The following is an 18,395-nucleotide window of genomic DNA, read 5'->3' as shown; positions in this document are numbered from 1 at the left end:
GAGCTGAAAACACAGACACACACTACTGGGTCGTACCGTGACTGACATGAGGGATTAGGAAGGAACAACTGACATCACAACTGAACCAGGAAAGACTCCCGGGCCATCACATTAAGGCTGGAGATTAATGGACCTCATGTGGACAACTGGGTGTAATTAAAAAGTTATTTCATAATATTTCAAATATTTTGTCATGCAAGACGGAGAGCGGAGGTCGAACTGTGACAAGTCCACCCATCCAGAGTGATGTGTGTCAGGGTCAACAGCTGGTTTACTATTAGAAAAAAGCTGCTTTTGTATGCAGGGACTGACACTACAGGTAGTCCGTGCCTGCAGGGACTGACACTACAGGTAGTCTGTATATGCAGGGACTGACTCTACAGGTAGTCTGTATATGCAGGGACTGACTCTACAGGTAGTCTGTATATGCAGGGACTGACACTACAGGTAGTTCGTGCCTGCAGGGACTGACACTACAGGTAGTCTGTGTCTGCAGGGACCGACACTACAGGTAGTCCGTGCCTGCAGGGACTGACTCTACAGGTAGTCTGTATATGCAGGGACTGACACTTCAGGTAGTCCGTGCCTGCAGGGACTGACACTACAGGTAGTCCGTGTCCTCAGGGACTGACTCTACAGGTAGTCTGTGTCTGCAGGGACTGACATTACAGGTAGTCTGTGTCTGCAGGGACTGACTCTACAGGTAGTCTGTGTCTGCAGAGACTGACTCTACAGGTAGTCTCTGTCTGCAGGGACTGACATTACAGGTAGTCTGTGTCTGCAGGGACTGACTCTACAGGTAGTCTGTGTCTGCAGGGACTGACTCTACAGGTAGTCTGTGTCTGCAGGGACTGACACTACAGGTAGTCTGTGTCTGCAGGGACCGACACTACAGGTAGTCTGTGTCTGCAGGGACTGACTCTACAGGTAGTCCGTGTCTGCAGAGACTGACTCTACAGGTAGTCTGTATATGCAGGGACTGACTCTACAGGTTGTGTGTATATGCAGGGACCGACTCTACAGGTAGTCTGTGTCTGCAAGGACTGACTCTACAGGTAGTCTGTGTCTGCAGGGACCGACTCTACAGGTAGTCTGTATATGCAGAGACTGACACTACAGGTAGTCCGTGTCTGCAGGGACTGACTCTACAGGTAGTCCGTGTCTGCAGGGACTGACACTACAGGTAGTCTGTGTCTGCAGGGACTGACATTACAGGTAGTCTGTGTCTGCAGGGACTGACACTACAGGTAGTCTGTGTCTGCAGGGACCGACACTACAGGTAGTCTGTGTCTGCAGGGACCGACACTACAGGTAGTCTGTGTCTGCAGGGACCGACACTACAGGTAGTCTGTGTCTGCAGGGACCGACACTACAGGTAGTCTGTGTCTGCAGGGACCGACTCTACAGGTAGTCTGTGTCTGCAGGGACCGACACTACAGGTAGTCTGTGTCTGCAGGGACCGACACTACAGGTAGTCTGTGTCTGCAGGGACCGACACTACAGGTAGTCTGTGTCTGCAGGGACCGACTCTACAGGTAGTCTGTGTCTGCAGGGACTGACTCTACAGGTAGTCTGTGTCTGCAGGGACCGACACTACAGGTAGTCTGTATATGCAGGGACTGACTCTACAGGTAGTCTGTGTCTGCAGGGACCGACACTACAGGTAGTCTGTGTCTGCAGGGACCGACTCTACAGGTAGTCTGTGTCTGCAGGGACCGACACTACAGGTAGTCTGTGTCTGCAGGGACCGACACTACAGGTAGTCTCTGTCTGCAGAGACTGACTCTACAGGTAGTCTGTGTACCACTGTTTTCACACATTAAGGCAAGGAATGACTCGTTTCCTTTAGTTGTGAAATAGGTTTATATTTACACCACATTTAAACACAAGTTGAATAAAGCTCGTTTCCATCATGTCTGGTTCTTTAAGAATGTGTGTGGGAGAAGAAAACAAATGGATCTGGGCAGGACATTCACGGTTAAGTCCTGGTAGAGTTTAAATTTCTGTGATGAAGTCAAAATGTTGCCCACTTCCTTCCAAGGTTAGTCTTTGGTTATTTTCTTTAAATTTAGGGTTATGAACGGAACTTACCCCAGGAAGATTATCTGCTTCAAACAAAAGTAGAAATAACACCCTCACAGCAATCATATTAAATACGCTGATCAAAGTATTGCTTCCTCCAAAATAACAGTGATTTGTTTTTAAGGTTTAAAAAAAAATCGGTTATGTTGTGGGCTGGATTCAAACACATCCGCAACTCTCAGGTGGGAATGGACAACTTAGTCAGTTTGGTTTAACCCTTCTGTTGTCTCCCAGGTCCAAATGACCCATAACAGTAACAGCAGAGAAAAGACTCTACTTGATCTTTATCAACCCGAAATGTGATGACTGTTCCTAGAGGGACCCCAACACTAGAACAAGTAAAACACTGCTTTGTTCACATTCCCATGAAAGCTGTACACCACTCGGGTACTAAGACTGTCTTAGGGTCATGTGTGACCCCAACACGTGTGACCCTATAAAGACGGGTGGTGTCCACTGATTAATTGCAGTCTCTGCACTGTGAAGAGGGAAAACCCAGAGTCAAATAGCCAGTTAAACAGCAGATGGCACCCAGACTGCATGAAGCCACACATACCATTTAGTTTAACCTCTGGAAGGCATCTTCATGCACTGCACCTAAAAAAAAAAAAAAAGCCAAATACAAGGGATTAAGGTGACCCCAAAAAAAAAAGGTTTTTTTAAAACTTGCCTCAAGTGCAAAGTCGACTTGCGCTTCATTTGTGGTCCCTGTTGAGGACATGTTGCACTCTGCTGGACAGAAGTTCTGTGGGCTCAACAGGTTGTTTGCCGGCACTAGAACCAGGCTGAATCGGGTCTCTGAGCCGATTCAGCCTGAAACTTGAGTGGTAGAAGCAGTGTCCTCCTTCTGGTTAAAGAGCTGCATTTCTTCTATGGCAGTGTAGCTGGCTTTATACCCGAGGCTCTGGCTGCTAGATAGCACTGAGCTCCCTGGCTGCAGGGGGCTGGAAGGTTCTCCTTTGTAGTTAGGGGAAACCTTGTGCAGCCTGGCCATAGCTAACAAATGGCTTCAGTGTCGAGCTTGTAGCAACTGTTGGCGTGGCGATGGCTCGGGCCGGAGCTACCCATGCCGTTTACTACAGCAAATCCACCAAGGGGCATTTGTGCAGCCTTTAGAGGGCTAGGATGTGAAGAAACCCATTGGCCAAGGGAACTACCCATTTTTCCTGACACTTCACCACCAGAAGTAAAGCGTCCTTGGAGAACACCAATTTGTTAGCTTGCCTGTCCCCTGACCATAGGAATGTCCTGCAGACTTGGGGCTTGAGGTGGAATAACTGCCCCTAGAGGCATTCTGAACAGAGCTAGGCTTGCTAGACCCAGACTGCACAGTACAGTACATGCCATGCTGGACCCAAACTTGCCTGAACCACTGAGATCAGGCTGACTTTGTTTCACCCTTGGACTGAAAACACTACCACTGGCAATCTCTGAGAGGCCAAAGACACACTTTGGTTTTTGAGGTTTGGATTCCTTTAGCAGAGATGAGCTTGTGTGCCAGCTAGGCTTGTGGGCTGTGGAGTTGTAGCTGGGCTGAGCAAAGATGGAGGAAGGAAAGTCTCTGAGACTAACTGTGAAAGAGCTTCAGAAGTAGCAGCGAGGCCCTGGGGCGAGCAGGATTTACTACCTTCTCTCTATGGATGCTTTTACTCAGAGTTGAGCCTGGCACTGCGAGGGCTTGTCTGACCTCAAACTGGGGAAAGCTGCTGCTGCTGTCTTGCCTTTGTGAAGTTTGTGAGAAGCCACTTTGCCACTGACCAGCTGGGGAAGACAGAATACCAGCTCGAGTGATAAACCTAGTTCCAGACATCCATTATCTGAACCGCTTATCCTGCTCTCAGGGGCACGAAAACAAACAACAAAACATTAAGTTGGAGTGATAGCAACTGCCAGTCTGCTTTACCTTTTGGAGCCCACACACAGCCTACATATTCTGTGAGCAGAGAGAACCAGGAAGCAGCTGTCCAGAACATGAAACGCATCAGTTTAAGACAAAGGGAACAGCAGGCATGTGTTAAATGCTTAGACTACAGCTGAAGACTCACCCCAAATGAACTCCAGAGGCCATTTCCTTTTGTCAGAGCATCCACACTACAGAAGGCAATAGTCTCTCACAACAGGCCTACTTTCTTTAACCCGGTTACTGCACACCTTGACCTGCAGGCCTGCAGGGATTTATTGCACACCTTGACCTGCATGCCTGCAGGGATTTATTGCACACCCTAAGCTGCAGGCCTGCAGGACATGCAGCCTTCATCCAGTCACAGTTAACTGATGATTGCGTGCAGGTGTTTCTTGTTGAGATGTCAGGATCACTTTGGGATTCAACTGCAGGGAGATTTTAACTCGGGAATTGAGTGTTATCACGTTTCATTTCAGTTTCTTAGAATAACTAGTTTGATTGAGAAGATATGGGTTTTTGTTTTTTGTTGTTGTTTTTAGTGAACAGACATTCTGATCCAGTCCAGTCGGTGGCGGTGAGGCATCAAATCATTGTTTGCCAACTGCAAATAAATGAATAAATAAGAAGAAATTTGAGCCTTAACAGAAAAGTTCATTGCTGTTTTTTCACTCTTACGGTTTTTTACCTGACAATATCACACACACACACACACACACACACACACACACCTAGGGACAGTTTAGTATGGCCAGGTCACCTGACCTACATGTCTTTGGACTGTGGGAGGAAACCGGACCCCCGGAGGAAACCCACCCAGACACGGGGAGAACATGCAAACTCCACACAGAGGACGACCCGGGACGGCCCCCAAGGTTGGACTACCCCGGGACTCGAACCCAGGACCTTCTTGCTGTGAGGCGATCATGCTAACCACTGTGCCACCGTGCTGCGTCCCACATGCAAGGTGTGGATACGGGACTGGAAAGGAGGCCCACCAGCAGGTTCACCCGAGTGGCCTGCACAGATCCCAGTCTCAGCAGCTACACTTGTTGTTAGGGGACTGATGAGCTGATAATACTGAACAGCACTTTGGATGTGCTGCCCAAACCTGCTGACCCGTGTGGGTTGATGTGAGCAACATAGTACAGTATGTAGTACGGTATGTAGTACAGTATGTAGTACGGTATGTAGTACAGTATGTAGTACAGTATGTAGTACAGTATGTAGTACAGTATGTAGTACGGTATGTAGTACAGTATGTAGTACGGTATGTAGTATGGTATGTAGTACGGTATGTAGTACGGTACGTAGTACGGTATGTAGTACGCTATGTAGTACGGTATGTAGTACAGTATGTAGTATGGTATGTAGTATGGTATGTAGTACGATATGTAGTACGGTATGTAGTAGGTATGTAGTATGTATGTAGTACGGTATGTAGTACGGTATGTAGTACGGTATGTAGTACAGTATGTAGTACAGTATGTAGTACAGTATGTGCCCGCTGTACACACACATTACAGGGCTCAACATATTACAACCAACCAGGAAAGGGAACAAAACTGCCGTCTGGAAAGATTTATTGTGTGTCACGTTTATGGAAGTCGCGGTTCAAGTACAAGAAGAAATGATGGAAGTGTATTCACACAAATAGAAACACATTAAAGAAGGAGAGGGAGCCCACCGTTAATGACACCGAGACACACCAGAACCTGTGGGGACGGGTCCAGCTCCTGTCTACACAGTCCCCACAAAACCCTCTCTGACAATATACCTGAAAAGACAACTCACACACGAGCGGCTTCAGGGAACCCGGGACCCGTGAGGCGGCGGGGCGAGGACTCGGGTACGTGTGCTGCACGGTACGAGACCGCCACGATCACTGTCCGGCCTCGGCTTTCTGCAGCATCTTCTTCAGCTTGTTGAATCTATTTTTCCCTATTCGCTTTTTCTCCATCTGCAACTTCCTTTTCTTGATGAGCTTCTTCTCAGACGGACCCCCCGCCTTCTTCTCCACCCCCGCCGCCGTCTTCTTGATCTCGGCCCCTTGCCCCGTCTGCCCGTCTCTCTTGGGAATCTTTGCCGGTTTCACTCCCGCGGGCGGATTCTTCTTGGCCTTTTGCCGCGTGTTTCCCGTTCCCTTGACCGCTGTTCCGTTGGGTTGGGCTCCTCCCCGCGGCGCTCCCGCCTGGCCGGGACCAGCCGTCTCGTCTGGAGTCTGAGCGTCTGTCCCTGCTACCGTCTCAGCAGCCGCAGCCCCTTGGTCCTCTGCCAGAGCAACAAGACAGACAGACAGACAGTGATGAGGAGGATGATGAGGATGATGATGATGATGATGATGAGGTCTTCTAGAAGAGCAGCTCAACACACTTAACTGTTATAAACAAACAACACTTGCCTGTCCCTGCTGGGGCAGCTGGAGCCGTGTTGGAGAACTTCTTCAGCTTGGCCACAAAGAAGCCGTCCATGTTGTGAGCATGAGGGTAGAACCGCCGCGAGAGGCGGAGGGAAGGATGGAACCTGCGCTCCTTGAACCTGAAGCGGAGGCAGAAATGAGCGACCGAGTAGCAACATGAAACCAGGAAACACTTTAACATCACTTCCTGTCTGTTCCCCCGCCCACAGCAGTACAACACCGAGACACAACACACCCACACTAACACACATACCCACAGTAACACACATATCCACACCAACACCACACACACTAAAACACACATACCCACACTAACACACATATCCACACTAACACACATACCCACACTAACACACATATCCACACCAACACCCACACTAACACACCCACACTAACACACATACCCACACTAACACACCCACACTAACACACATACCCACACTAACACACACACCCACACTAACACACATACCCACACTAACACACATACCCACACTAACACACATACCCACACTAACACACATACCCACAGTAACACACATATCCACACCAACACCCACACTAACACACCCACACTAACACACATACCCACACTAACACCCACACTAACACACCCACACTAACACACCCACACTAACACACATACCCACACTAACACACCCACACTAACACACATACCCACACTAACACACATACCCACACCCACACTAACACACATACCCACACTAAACAAAAAGTCACTGTCCAAAGGAAGGAGCGCCAGCCAGGATGACTGTCGGAACCGCCGGTCTGCATGAGCTAGCAGTTAGCCTAGCCCGCCCCGCTCTCCCAGCCGATCCAGCACCAGCTCTCCCAGCCATCAAACGAAGACAAAACTTAAGACGCACACATGGACAAAGTCGCTGCATGGACGGTACTGGGCGAGGCCGCCGCAAACACAAATTCGCACCGCCGTCTTTGTGGGAAGTAAAGTAAAAAGTAAAGTACTTAAAAGTTAAAAAAAGTAGTTTACCTGGTGAAACCCTCTGTGCCAAAGTCAAGCCCGGTGGGAACTAACTTAACGTTCCTTTTCTTCAGAGCGTAGTCAACCACCCACTCATTCTCCTCCACCTGGCAGGACACATAAGGCCACAAGTTAAGTCAGCTGGGAAACAACGCCCAGATTCGTGATGACTGAAAGACTTGACGGACGTGACGTGTTTGGTTTTCTGTAGCAACTCCACCGTGGTGGCGGTTACACAGCTTGTCAACGCTGCTGACGTACCATGATGGAGCACGTGCAGTAGACCAGGTACCCTCCTGTAGAGGAGTCGGCGTTAACAGAGTCGATGGCAGCCACGATCAACTCCTTCTGCAGGTGGGCGGAGCGCAGGATGTCTGCCTCGTTCTGTCAGAAACCAGGACGACAACAGGAACACGGCACTGAGCATCGAGCCATCACACTCAGCTTCACGTCTCCAAAGCTGAAGTCACTTTCATACCGGTACAATAATATCTTTATATATTGGTTTCATAATATCTTCATATATTGGTTTCATAATATCTTTATATATTGGTTTCATAATATCTTCATATATTGGTCTCATAATATCTTTATATATTGGTTTCATAATATCTTTATATATTGGTCTCATAATATCTTTATATATTGGTTTCATAATATCTTCATATATTGGTCTCATAATATCTTCATATATTGGTTTCATAATATCTTTATATATTGGTTTCATAATATCTTTATATATTGGTTTCACAATATCTTCATATATTGGTTTCATAATATCTTTATATATTGGTCTCATAATATCTTTATATATTGGTTTCATAATATCTTCATATATTGGTTTCATAATATCTTTATATATTGGTCTCATAATATCTTCATATATTGGCTTCATAATATCTTTCTATCGCTACAATACCCAATATAATCAGAATCAGGATCATGTTTATTGGCCATGTAGGTTTGCACTACATGGAATGTGACTCTGGTTTCGTGGCTCTCTCAGTGTACTTAACACAGAATATCAACACTACAACACAACAATCTGCACATATATACACAAGGACTGACTTACACAGGTGAAATAAGAGGTGATAAGGTGCAGTGGTGCAGAGAATATATCAGAGATGCTGAAATACACGTTAGCAGCTTACTGACATACACGCCTGAGGTACATGTACATGACAGAGTGTACCACTATACGTACAGTGTACAGTACAGTGTATACAACATGTACAGTACAGTATACACAACATGTACAGCACAGTATACACAACATGTACAGTACAGTATACATGTACAGTACAGTATATACAACATGTACAGTACAGTATATACAACATGTACAGTACAGTATATACATGTACAGTACAGTATACACAACATGTACAGTACAGTATATACAACATGTACAGTACAGTATATACATGTACAGTACAGTATACACAACATGTACAGTACAGTATACAACACGTACAGTACAGTATATACAACATGTACAGTACAGTATATACAACATGTACAGTACAGTATATACATGTACAGTACAGTATACAACATGTACAGTACAGTATATACAACATGTACAGTACAGTATACACATGTACAGTACAGTATACACAACATGTACAGTACAGTATACACATGTACAGTACAGTATACACAACATGTACAGTACAGTATACACAACATGTACAGTACAGTATATACATGTACAGTGCAGTATACAACATGTACAGTACAGTATACAACATGTACAGTACAGTATATACAACATGTACAGCACAGTATACAACATGTACAGTACAGTATATACAACATGTACAGTACAGTATATACAACATGTACAGTACAGTATACAACATGTACAGTACAGTATATACAACATGTACAGTACAGTATATACATGTACAGTACAGTATATACAACATGTACAGTACAGTATATACAACATGTACAGTACAGTATATACAACATGTACAGTACAGTATACAACATGTACAGTACAGTATATACAACATGTACAGTACAGTATATACAACATGTACAGTACAGTATATACAACATGTACAGTACAGTATATACAACATGTACAGTATACACAACATGGTTGGATGTATTTGACAGTGTTCATTTGAATGACAGCCCGAGGAAAGAAACTGTTTTTACATCTGGTTGTTTTGGGGTACAGTGCTTTGTAGCGCCTACCATAGCGCCTGGTTTAAAACCACCTTTAAAATAAAAAAAGCATCCAGGTGGTGTGACGGTCTATCCCATTGCCTACCAACACGGGGCTCACCAGTTTGAATCCCCGTGTTACCTCCGGCTTGGTCGGGCGTCCCTACAGACACAGTTGGCTGTGTCTGCGGGTGGGAAGCCGGATGTGGGTATGTGTCCTGGTCACTGTACTTGCGCCTCCTCTGGTCGTTCGGGGCGCATATTCGGGGGGGAGCGGGAACTGGGGGGAATAGCGTGATCCTCCCACGCACTACACCCCCTGGTGAAACTCCTCACTGTCAGGTGAAAAGAAGCGGCTGGTGACTCCACATGTATGGGAGGAGGCATGTGGTAGTCTGCAGCCCTCCTCGGATCAGCAGAGGGGGTGGAGCAGAGACCGGGACGGCTCGGAGGAGTGGGGTAATTGGCCGGGTACAATTGGGGAGAAAAAGTGGGGAAAAAAACCAAAGTTGTTTCTTTCTTTTTTTTGGGGGGGGGGGTCCCCCCCCTTTTCTCCCGAATTGTACTTGGCCAATCACCCCACTCTTCCGAGCCGTCCCGGTCTCTGCTCCACCCCCTCTGCTTATCCGGGGAGGGCTGCAGACTACGTTTCACCAGGGGGATATAGCACGTGGGAAGGTCACGCTATTCCTCCCAGTTCCCCCCGAACAGGTGCCCCGACCGACCAGAGGAGGCGCTAGTGATGTGACCAGCATACATACCCACATCCGGCTTCCCACCCGCAGACACAGCCAATTGTGTCTGTAGGGATGCCTGACCAAGCCGGAGGCAACACGGGGATTCGAACCGCTGATCCCCGTGTTGGTAGGCAACGGGATAGACCGTCACACCACCCGGACGCCCTCAAAAAACAAAGTTAATGATGTCAGACACTGAAAATGCTCTCGTCAACGATTTTAATTTAATGCATCTTTGAAACATTCAATGATAGTGGTTTAACACAGTGGACAGGCCTTGTTTCTCACACACACACACACACACACACACGTTGTTTTACCTTACTGGTCTTCACCGCGGGGTCTTTAGAGATAACACCTGTTCCCGAACATGGAGCGTCAAGCAGCACCCTATCAAACCTGCCCATCACCTGTGTTGCATTTGAAGGGAAGAAAAAAGTATTTACCTGGTCAGCCCACTAGACACACCTGTATACACACCTGTAATACACTATACACACCTGTATACACACCTGTAATACACTATACACACCTGTATACACACCTGTAATACACTATAGACACCTGTAAAACACTAGACACACCTGTATACACACCTGTACTACACTATACACACCTGTATACACACCTGTAATACACTATACACACCTGTATACACACCTGTAATACACTATACACACCTGTATACACACCTGTAATACACTATAGACACCTGTAAAACACTAGACACACCTGTATACACACCTGTACTACACTATACACACCTGTATACACACCTGTAAAACACTAGACACACCTGTACTACACTATACACACCTGTATACACACCTGTAATACACTATACACACCTATATACACACCTGTAAAACACTAGACACACCTGTACTACACTATACACACCTGTATACACACCTATGAAACATGATACACACCTGTAAGACAGATCAACACCAGACACACGCTGCTCACCGGACACACCACATCTACGTCACATGTACCTTTGGGAAGTGCCTGCCGTCATAGTTGCTGACCACCGTGTTAGTGACCCCCAGGCGGTGGATGTTGCCCACAACACTCTTCAACCTCTCAGCATTGGCATCGTTGGCCACGATCACCCCTGTGTTCCTCATCAGCTGAGCTAAGAATGACACAACAAACAAACACACACACGCACATGGCAACCAATTGCAGTTTACCACATTACACTTCCTTTTCTATTAAAACATTGTGATATGGCTTATGAGTTAAGCTCATCATGCTGCCTATTTCATATTCAAAAGCCCCCCTCCCCCCCACACCCCCATATTTAAACCAACAGTACTGTCACAGCACAACTCACCCATATAGGTGGTCTTGCCTCCTGGAGCAGAACTCATGTCCAACACCTGCTCCCCCTCCTGGGGAGAGAGTGTCATGACTGGAAGAAAACTGGAGGCTCCCTGCAGCATATAATGCCCCGCGAGATACTCCGGTGTTGCACCTGATGAATTACACGCCAAGGATTACACAGTGCCACCTATCAGCCCTGGGAACTTAGGCTTATGTGACATGATGCACACAGAGACATATCCTTACTTTACAGACAGACTACTACTACTACTACTACTGCTACCACTACTACTACCGCTACTACTACTGCTACTACTACCACTACTACTACTGCTACCACTACTACTACTACCACTGCTACTACTGCTACCACTACTACTACTACTACCACTGCTACTACTGCTACTACTACTGTTACTACTACTACTACTACTACCACTACTACTACTGCTACTACTACTACTACTGTTACTACTACTACTACTACTACTACTACCACTACTACTACTGCTACTACTACTACCACTACTACTACCACTACTACTACTGCTACCACTGCTACTACTGCTACCACTACTACTACTGTTACTACTACTACTACTACTAAAGCTACTACTACTGCTACTACTGTTACTAGTGCTACCACTACTACTACTGCTACTACTACTTTCCGCTGCTCCCGTTAGGGGGCGCCACAGTGGATCATCCGTTTCCATCTCTTCCTGTCCTCTGCATCTTCCTCTGTCCCACCAGCCACCTGCATGTCCTCCCTCACCACCTCCATAAACCTCCTCTTTGGCCTTCCTCTTCCCCTCTTCCCTGGCAGCTCCATATTCAGCATCCTTCTCCCAATATACCCAGCATCTCTCCTCCACACATGTCCAAACCATCTCCATCTTGCCTCTCTTGCTTTGTCTCCAAACCGTCCAACCTGAGCTGTCCCTCTAATATACTAATCTAATTTCTAATCCTGTCCTTCTTCATCACTCCCAATGAAAATCTCATCATCTTCAACTCTGCCACCTCCAGCTCCACCTTCTGTCTTTTCATCAGTGCCACTGTCTCCAAACCATACAGCATAGCTGGTATTTGATATACTTTAATGATCCCCGTAGGGAAAGTACACTCTGCATTTAACCCATCCTAGCTGTGTATCTAGCAGCAGTGGGCAGCCACTGTGCAGCACCCGGGGACCAACTCCAGTTGGTCTTGCCATGCCTCGGTCAGGGGCACAAACAGGAGTATTAATCCTAACATGCATGTCTTTTTGATGTTGGGGGAAACCGGAGCACCCGGAGAAAACCCACTGCAGACACGGGGAGAACATGCAGACTCCACACAGGGGACGACCTGGGATGACCCCAAGGTTGGACAACCTCGGGGTTCGAACCCAGGATCTTCTTGCTGTGAGGTGACAGTGGTAACCTCTGCACCGCAAGTCAGCTGGTCTCACAACCATCTTGTAAACCTTCCCTTTAACTCTTGCTGGTACCCTTCTGTCACAAATCACTCCTGACACTCTTCTCCACCCACTCCACCCTGCCTGCACCCTCTTCTTCACCTCTCTCCTGCACTCCCCGTTACTTTGAACAGTTGACCCCAAGTATTTAAACTCATCCATCTTCATCACCTCCACTCCTCCCATTCCACTGTCCTCCCTCTCATTCACACATAGGTATTCCGTCTTGCTCCTACTGACTTTCATTCCTCTTCTCTCCAGTGCATACCTCCACCTCTCCAGGCTCTCCTCAACCTGCACCCTACTCTCGCTACAGATCACAATGTCATCCGCAAACATCAGAGTCCACGGAGACTCCTGCCTGATCTTGTCCGCCACCCTGTCCATCACCATTGCAAACAAGAAAGGGCTCAGAGCCGATCCTTGATGTAATCCCACCTCCACCTTGAACCCATGTGTCATTCCAACCACACACCTCACCACTGTCACACTGCCCTCACACTAGTTCTACTTAACAGGAGGGTTGGATAAGTGATACTTCTATATTTAAGTATACCACAAACTAGCATATATATCACTAGAAATTCACACACCTTCCTTACCATCTACCAAGTAAACACTCATGATCTTCTTTTTTTTAAAAATGTATTTCTGATTTTTCCCTTTTTTTCTCCCAATTTAGTGACCAATCGATCCCTATTTTAGTTCAAACACCCACCCTTGTACTGCATATGTTCATCAACTGCATCTCTCTGGCCGGCAGTCTCGAAGGAGACGCCTCCCTACTTTCGTGACAAGGTGAATCCAGGCCGAACCACTGCTTTTTCCCACACACACAAGAGACGCATTCATGTGACGACACAAGCCGACTCCGCCCCCCTCCCGAAGACAGCGTTGCCAATTATTGCTTCTTCATCGAGTCCGGCCATAGTCGGATCTGACGAGACCGAGGCGTGAACCCCAGTCCCCAGTGGGCAACTGCATGGACACAAAGCCGATGCTTAGACCGCTACACCACCACGGACCTTAACACTCATGATCTTACAGCAACTGCCCGATTCTCTGTCATTTCGCTCAACATAAATGTGGTGGATGACATTAATGTGTTTGAACAAACCTATGGGTACCGAGGAGTCAAAGATGACCAGACCCACTTTAGACCATTTCCCCAATGGATCAAGGTTCACCCCTCTGTTGATCAGGGCCTATGCAATGAAACACACGGGTCACTCAGCTGAGACACAACGCTTCACTGTTAATATTCTATGGTCAAATCAGGAGGGTAGTGGTGGTTACCTGAGCCAAGTCCCTCCGCCTTGTTTTCAGCGTGTTTGTCCGAATCGTGACAGGTCTCTGAATTTCATTGGACTCGAGGAAATCAACTAGCTGTATTTGAGAGAAACACAGTAAGCAAAGGAAAATTAAGTTCTGTTACTCACTATAGGGGCTATAGTCATAACCAAGGATGGCACATAAACCATTTTGTTATCAGCACTGCTCTTCACTTACAAGCCACAAGATGCTCCTGGCCAATCAGAACGATGTAAAAAATATTTTTGTCTTTCATTTTTGTATTTGGTGTGTAACACTTACTGTGGACATCGTCCATCAATTCAAACTGCATAAGTGATTATCCCTTTCACCGACACATCTTCAGCACCACATACCTCTGAAAGTGGAAAGATGTCCATTAGTTTCTCAATGAGGAAGTTGTTGTAGCTGTAGTAGGTACAGAGATCCTTCTTCAGGAGAGCAATATATTCTGATCTGTCCTTCCCTTCCTCCCTTTTTGTGGCGAAATGAGTGAGGACATCAATGTTGTCCTTTATTCTTTGGTGGACTGTCTGTAGGTCAAGAGGCAATACACCTATACACACACACACACACACACACACACAGAGGAGAGAGAGCGGGCGAGAGAGAGAGAGAGAGAGAGAGAGAGAGAGAGAGAGAGAGAGAGAGAGAGAGAGAGAGAGAGAGAGAGAGAGAGAGAGAGAAAACTCGTAAAACAATTAACTGCTAACCTGTTTCTAAAACTGTTGTCTCGCATTACATTGAAATACAGGAATTTAATTTGGGGATGAGATAAATCACCCTCTTTCTCATTCTCTTCCGCCCCTGGTAGCCTGAATCTATCCATTTCTTCTACATTGGCTTGTACAGTGTCCTCCTCAGCCATATCTTCCTCTCCACTCCTCCCCTCATCTTCATCTTCATCATCATCACTCTCTTCAGCCATGGCCTCCTCTAGCTTCTTCTGTTTCTTGGCTGCACGCTCGATGGGCAGAAGCTGGTTGAGGGGCAAAAAACAAGACATTCCAGAAATAAAATCAAATAATTTTTCTACAGTTACCTGCAAATGTTGTCACAACTTGATCATAATCACTGCACTTCACCACAAATACCCAATGACCCAAGAAACATGTAAATCACTGCAACTGTCACAATAAATATGCTCGCCATTAAGCGAATACAATATTCATCCATGCTAACACTTTTTCCACAATTAAACTAAGAGAACATGGCTAAATAGTTTGCAATTCAAGTGGCTTTGGCGATCATGGCAATTCAAAAGCTATAGCATAAACAGTGCAGCCGACAACACATCCTCAAAAGGAAAAACAGCAGAGACTGAATCATTTTACATACATCTTCTCCATGACTTCCTTCTTCTCCTGCTTCATCACCACTGCTGTCATCAAGTGCACCATAGTCATCCACCATTTCATCGTCGTCGTCGTCATCGTCATCATCATCATCCAATTCTTCAATTCCTAAGTTTGCCCCCTTTTTTCCTTGGACCTTTCCTCCCTTCTCCTCCTCCTCTTCGTCTTCCTCCTCCTCCCGCTGATCATCACTATCATCCTCACTTTCAGGTTGGTCAATTTTACGCTTCCTCTTTGCTGGTTTCAACCATTCACTGTTTTCATCAGTGAATCCTTTTGACAGACAAAGAAAAATATCACCAATCAATGCAAAATTACCTCAAATATTGTGGTGAATGCAGTATTTGCCCTAACACAAACTCAGACTTTAAGAACTCTAGCAATGATACTGTTCCAGTAAAATGATTTTACTTTGAACCATCCTGAACTGGTTCTATAAATGACTAAAATGCAGCTAGAAGGATTGAATTGCACTTGTGCTTCTGCAAGTGTTTAGCTACATTTCTCCAAAACAATTCCTGAAAAAAGTGTGTGTATAAAGTCTTAGTCTCAATTTCCCAAGTAAAATTGTCCAGTACAACTTGTGTCTTTATGCATGCTCAATAATCCAGGTAAGAAAATCAAAGAAGGTTGGATCAGTTCATCTGGATTTGGATCCAGATGAACTGATCCAACCTTCTTTGACAATGCAACTTATATTATCAAATCACAACAGAATGCATTAAATAGACAGGTCTTCACATTCCCTAACTGGATTTTGCTAATGTTATTAAATCCTATGAGCCTGACCACCGGAAGTCGAAAAAAGTCATATCAAAAAAGTTGTAACTGCAACACCAGACTAGTAGTCTACCTTGGATAGGCTTCTCAGCAACATGTACGGGCTCTTTGGTATCCTGGGATCTCTTTGCAGCTCTGAGAAAAGACAACATTTATAAGCAAGACAGGAAAATTTAAAAATGGCGTAGCGCGGTATCTAATCAGTCAGTCCACTTACCGTTTCCGGGCTCTGCTTGAAAGGCGCTTTGATTCAGTCTCCCCTGGAAATGCCAAAAAAAAAACATGAAATCCCTTAACAGACAAGACCCATGTAAAAAACAAAGTTTAACTAATGGGTAAACTGAAGAAATTAAATAAAAGGTCCAACATATACCATCATTTATAAACTTGGCCAACTCGGTCTCTGCTCCTCTCTGCTTCCTGGCTTTTCTCCCAGGCCCTCGCTTCACTTTGTTGGTAGGATCCAACCGCCTACCCATGACCAACAACTGCACAGGTACCCTGAGAGGATGATGAAAACAAGACTGAGCTGCATGTACAACACGACAACGCTAGAGAGTGGGCATGGGCCACTGTTACTAGTACAGCAATGGATGAAGTTTTCTACTTTTAATATTCTCTTCAGACTGTAATCGACCGCATGAGAGCAATAAAAAGGTCTGACCAGACAACATGGAAACGTGGTTGAGGATTCTGACGTTGTGCACCTTTCTAAGTAAAGATGCAGGACACCATGCAGTGCTTTACAGGTACAGCGCACTCGTATGGGGAGCTTGAGACACAACTGATTTAAATATACAGCCATCAAACCATTCATCAAACAGCTGTTATCCAATAACGTTGATGTTCCTCAGTTTGCCAATATCAATTACACACTGCATTTCTCTGCGACTGATCAGCCGATGACTTATTAGGCAATTACCAAAGTGTCGCTGTAATGATCTACTACTATTACTACTACCACGTCATTACTATCAGTGTAATGATCTACTACTACTACTACTACTAGTACTATGTCATTACTATCAGTGTAATGACCTAACCGTAATAAACGATACACGTACACGGGTGTTTACAGCGGCACACCGCACAGGAATTGAAGTTACTGCTTAAGGCAGTGCTTAATCCCAGCGACCCCGGATGTCGAGCTTGCGAGTGTTCAGGGATACGGCTGCTAAAACCTTGTCGTCTGGGCTCCTTGGTCTCGAAGTCAGGACACGACACAAGTCTGTGTTTACTCACCGATAAACCGACAACTGGGACCAGCAAGACTCGACCAGCAACACTCGGATGGAACTCACACACGTGAACTTCTCCCAACACGTTGCAGCGACACATCCGGCGCACAACATCTACGTCATCACCGGTGACGCGCTTCCTCAGGCGCGCCCGCGCAGAGCTTGGACTATTTGTACAGTGCTTTATTAAGTGATAAAGCCACTAATCAATGCGTTAGAAATATTATTCAGAGAGACATTGTTTCTAAAGCTGCAGCCGTTTTCTACTGGTGTAATATTTATAATGACATAGATTGGAGGAACGCTTGGATTTTATCACGAACATATTGTCTTACAAATAAGGTACGAGAAGTTACATTTAACCTGCTTCACAGATGTTATCCAGTCAAGTCCCTTCTGGTAAAATACAAGAGTAATATTGACACACTCTGTTCTTCCTTTTGTGGCAATGTGGATGAAACCATATGTCATTTATTTTGGGATTGTACCTACTCTCATGTTTTTTGGATTGATCTAAATAATCCCATAAATAACAAAATTGACTCTTCTTGTAAACTGAACACCCAACATGTTTTATTTGGTCTGTCACAAAATGAGGAAATAA

The 18,395-nt window shown here is 45.8% G+C and overlaps 1 protein-coding gene across 1 annotated transcript; it reads right to left on the bottom strand.

Annotated features, from left to right (window-relative positions):
- Window positions 1-5,554: 5,554 nt before the first annotated feature.
- On the bottom strand, window positions 5,555-17,894 carry nop2 (NOP2 nucleolar protein homolog (yeast)). Its single transcript, XM_056286771.1, has 16 exons — window positions 17,796-17,894; window positions 16,927-17,054; window positions 16,771-16,813; window positions 16,627-16,688; window positions 15,757-16,046; window positions 15,202-15,397; window positions 14,775-14,974; window positions 14,404-14,493; window positions 14,225-14,312; window positions 11,659-11,799; window positions 11,318-11,457; window positions 10,640-10,729; window positions 7,666-7,788; window positions 7,414-7,511; window positions 6,384-6,520; window positions 5,555-6,253 (listed from the first exon to the last, which is right to left on the bottom strand). The coding sequence occupies exons 2-16, from the start codon at window positions 17,030-17,032 to the stop codon at window positions 5,865-5,867; spliced, it is 2,193 nt and encodes a 730-aa protein (XP_056142746.1). The 5' UTR covers window positions 17,033-17,054; window positions 17,796-17,894; the 3' UTR covers window positions 5,555-5,864.
- Window positions 17,895-18,395: the final 501 nt, after the last annotated feature.

The sequence above is a fragment of the Lampris incognitus genome, chromosome 9, assembly GCF_029633865.1.
Source record: "Lampris incognitus isolate fLamInc1 chromosome 9, fLamInc1.hap2, whole genome shotgun sequence".
NCBI classification, from domain to species: Eukaryota; Metazoa; Chordata; class Actinopteri; order Lampriformes; family Lampridae; genus Lampris; species Lampris incognitus.
This window is presented reverse-complemented; position numbering and strand designations above follow the sequence as displayed.